The sequence below is a fragment of the Lottia gigantea genome, assembly GCF_000327385.1.
Source record: "Lottia gigantea unplaced genomic scaffold LOTGIsca_67, whole genome shotgun sequence".
In the NCBI taxonomy this organism is placed as follows: Eukaryota; Metazoa; Mollusca; class Gastropoda; family Lottiidae; genus Lottia; species Lottia gigantea.
The window spans coordinates 1,137,633-1,139,615 of NW_008710284.1; the positions used below are offsets into that span (position 1 = coordinate 1,137,633).

The 1,983-nt window shown below is 38.6% G+C and overlaps 1 protein-coding gene across 1 annotated transcript; it reads right to left on the reverse strand.

The window, feature by feature from the left end:
• Positions 1-1,539: 1,539 nt before the first annotated feature.
• LOTGIDRAFT_76997 (hypothetical protein) lies at positions 1,540-1,983 on the reverse strand (the record flags this gene model as incomplete). Its single annotated transcript, XM_009064964.1, has 2 exons — positions 1,540-1,754; positions 1,803-1,983. Coding segments are annotated over 2 exons (396 nt in total), but the record flags the coding sequence as incomplete, so codon positions are not given.

Consider the following 1,983-nt stretch of genomic DNA (forward strand, 5'->3'; position numbering starts at 1 on the left):
AAAACAACGTTCTCACGCCTCTTAATGACCCTTCAAACTCGATTCTCCCAAAGCTCTCCTTATATAAAGAACCACTAATTAGAAACAGTACGAGGAAAAGGCTACCCTATAATATATCTACCCAATAGTTTAATTGTCTATTTCTAACATACGAAAGCAATGATTAGAAGTATCAATATAATGTAATAATAAATAATTTCTTGGCAAACATCCCATCAACAAATCATCAAGTTGTTATGTTATTTCTACGTCCAGTAGCCCACAATCCTTGTAGCCCCACGGCCACACCCTGCTCCTTTCACCCCACCTCACCCCAAACCAGTCCAGTATCATCATAATGTAATAAAGCCTGCCCGCGATTATCACATTAAGTAATTTTACAGTCCAGGTACCCTAACCGCCACACCCCCCCCCTTTTTTTTCACCCCACCCCACCGTAAACAAACCATGGAATCCAACAGCCAGAATGCAACAAGTATCAACAGAATGTATAAAAGATTTTTAACAGTCTGCCCGCGATTATCACATTAGTATTTTACTGTCCAGATACCCTAACTGCCACCCCCCCCCCCTTTTTTCACCCCCACCCCACCATAGACAATCCAGTAGCCAGAATGCAACAAGTATCAACATAATGTAATAACAGATTTATCTCTGGCATCCAGCCATAAACACATCATCATGTAATTTAACCGTCCAGTCAACCTTTCTACCGATTACCGAGTACCTGGCACCCGTATATAAACATCGTAGAGTACGTGCGTCTTATGAGGTAGTCAAAAAAAGGGGGGGGGGGACTCTTTACAGCGGTTGGTAGGAAACGATAGATTTTAATCTTACAAATTTGTAAGATGAAGAACGATATGACCTCATGACATGTAGGAGAAGAAGGTAGAATATCCAGGATCCAATAAGATACAACAATATACAGAACAGTAGAATATACTCCTATTTCAATTCAACAGCCTAAGAAGGTACAGAAGGATGTATAACCTCCATTTCATTAACGCATTAAAGTTCAGACCAATTGGGCGTAAAACTCCATTTCATTTCAGATTACAAAAGAATGATCTGTCAAACAAATTTAGCAGTGGGGAATGTTTGAAAATAAACAATCAGTCTGCGTGCCTGGTGATCAATGATGTCTGTGGTATGGTTTTTACATTCCAGTGAGCTGTTATGGAATTTCTGGTATTTTTATGCTTTTATGGATTCCTGTAACTAAACTACGGTATTGTGGCAATAGAATGGTTTATACAGATCAAGAACTCGGAGAATGGCATCAGGTGTTTCTTTGGAGGGTTTGGGGGAGGGTTGAGGTTGATCATTACACCTCTTTCAATACGGAATAATAATATTATATTGTTTAAAGCCCCTTACATCACAATCGATCTCAATACGCCAAGTATAAATCATAGTGCAGATCACTATAACAAAACCAGATCCAACTATACTGCAATTATAAGCAACTCAAACCGCAAAGGCTAAGGTTTGTATGGAAGGGAGAGCACCCTCGTTACTGTATCACAATGGGAAATAACTCATGCTTACCTGATCTTTCAATCTATCAATATCCATTTCCATTCGAAATTGTTTCTTGTCGGCCTGCTCTAAGATTTCAGTCAATTGACGATTTTCTTCTTCTACTTTCGATTTCTTGTCCTCAATTAGGTCAATGTCGTCATTCAGTTGAGATTGCACGTCCTTTGCATGTTTCAGTTCGTCTTCTAAACATCGAATATGATCACGTGCATCTTCAGACGTAAACTGACTTTGAAGACTTCGAAGTTTGTCCTCAAAACTGACTTTTTCACTCTCAATGACTTCATTTCTTCGTTCTGATTTTCGCAGTTTGAATTGTAAAATTCGACAGTTTTTAGAGGCAATGTCCAATTCCTTTTGTATCTCTCGAAATTCATCCATTTCGTTTTCTTTAAAGGTATCGTACATTTCCTCAATTTCGATTTTCAGATTACTCAATTC